Source organism: Geospiza fortis, unplaced genomic scaffold (assembly GCF_000277835.1).
Source record: "Geospiza fortis unplaced genomic scaffold, GeoFor_1.0 C13457354, whole genome shotgun sequence".
NCBI classification, from domain to species: domain Eukaryota; kingdom Metazoa; phylum Chordata; class Aves; order Passeriformes; family Thraupidae; genus Geospiza; species Geospiza fortis.
Window position 1 is genome coordinate 1 of NW_005061463.1, and position 1,161 is coordinate 1,161.

The following is a 1,161-nucleotide window of genomic DNA, read 5'->3' on the forward strand; positions in this document are numbered from 1 at the left end:
GGATGCCCCAAATAAAGAGTGAACTTCCACAAAAATGAAGCAGAGTTTAGGATTAGTTTACGATTACCATTACCAATTTCACTGTAGGACTGTAGCCCACCATTCTATATCCTGGAGAATGGTCACAGCCATAACACACAAGAGACATTTTTATCTACTTCACATCAGCCATGTGACTTGGCAAGTGCAAGGCTGGCAGGCAGAGCAGCTGAATAAACCATTACCAAAAGTACAACTTCTATTATGAAATCAGTATCATGAGGCAAATTTCCTAAGCTAGACAGACAGCCCTAAATTTATGTAAATCCTTTACCAGTATGAGAGCCAAAAGTTTGGCCTGGTATGAATTCTGGACAATTGATGAGCTGAGAAAAGTCAGTTGGAGGCAGGTTGCATGGAGGAGGACCTGGAATTGGCCACTTTTCTGGATCAACCCTTTTTCTTAGTTTCTGATCCACAGTTTCAACTTCTGTACTGTCCTTCAGAGCCTGTGTGACAAGCATATAATAACATTAAAATTATCAAAAAAGGAGAAAAAAAACCCAAACACCAACTTGGCCAGTTATAGCCTCTTTATAGAATCCTTGTCATTACAAACAGAAATTTTTCTTAACTTCATAGCTCTGAAGCTATGGCAGCACAGAATTAACCAAGGAACTTCTCAAACACATCCTTCTGAATGATTTTACCTCCAAAATGAGTGCAGCATTGGTGGTCAGAGCTTGCATCCGACGGAAACTGGCGATCAGTGACACAGGCAGAAATCCTTGTTGGTCCATCTTCCTCCTCAGGAAGAAATCTCTCTCCAAATTTTCTGTGCTGAAATAATACTCACTGCAGAATGAAACATACAAACCTGAGCTTATTCTATGGTTCAAGAAAATCCTAAAGCAGCAACCTAGAGTCCTTGTTAAAGGCTTCCATTAAAAAACCAGAGTATTTTGACATCAACAAAACCATTTTTCAGCAGAAGACCCAGACAGCAGCAAGGTTAAGACAGATTTATGACTCAGTACAGCACAGAGGGATCAAAATCAAAGCCTTGTGACATTTGCACAACCAAAAACTACTCTCCAGTTTTCCTTCACCCACCCCCTCCCTCATTACTTACATGGACAGAAGGGAACAACACTGTCTTGGCCCCCACAGAGATGAGGGACA

General features: G+C 41.0%; 1 protein-coding gene across 1 annotated transcript; it reads right to left on the bottom strand.

Moving 5' to 3' along the window:
• Nucleotides 1-266: 266 nt before the first annotated feature.
• LOC115949445 (la-related protein 1B-like) lies at nucleotides 267-825 on the bottom strand. The gene is made up of 2 exons (XM_031065952.1): nucleotides 690-825; nucleotides 267-488 (listed from the first exon to the last, which is right to left on the bottom strand). Exons 1-2 carry the CDS (start codon nucleotides 777-779, stop codon nucleotides 297-299), a joined length of 282 nt encoding a protein of 93 aa, XP_030921812.1. The 5' UTR covers nucleotides 780-825; the 3' UTR covers nucleotides 267-296.
• Between the last annotated feature and the right edge of the window lie 336 nt (nucleotides 826-1,161).

Coding starts and splice junctions, on each gene's coding strand:
- LOC115949445 (XM_031065952.1), bottom strand. CDS start 779: ATGGACCAACAAGGATTTCTGCCTGTGTCACTGATCGCCAGTTTCCGT. Junction 489..689: donor ATGCTGCACTCATTTTGGAG/GTAAAATCATTC, acceptor CTTGTCACACAG/GCTCTGAAGGACAGTACAGA.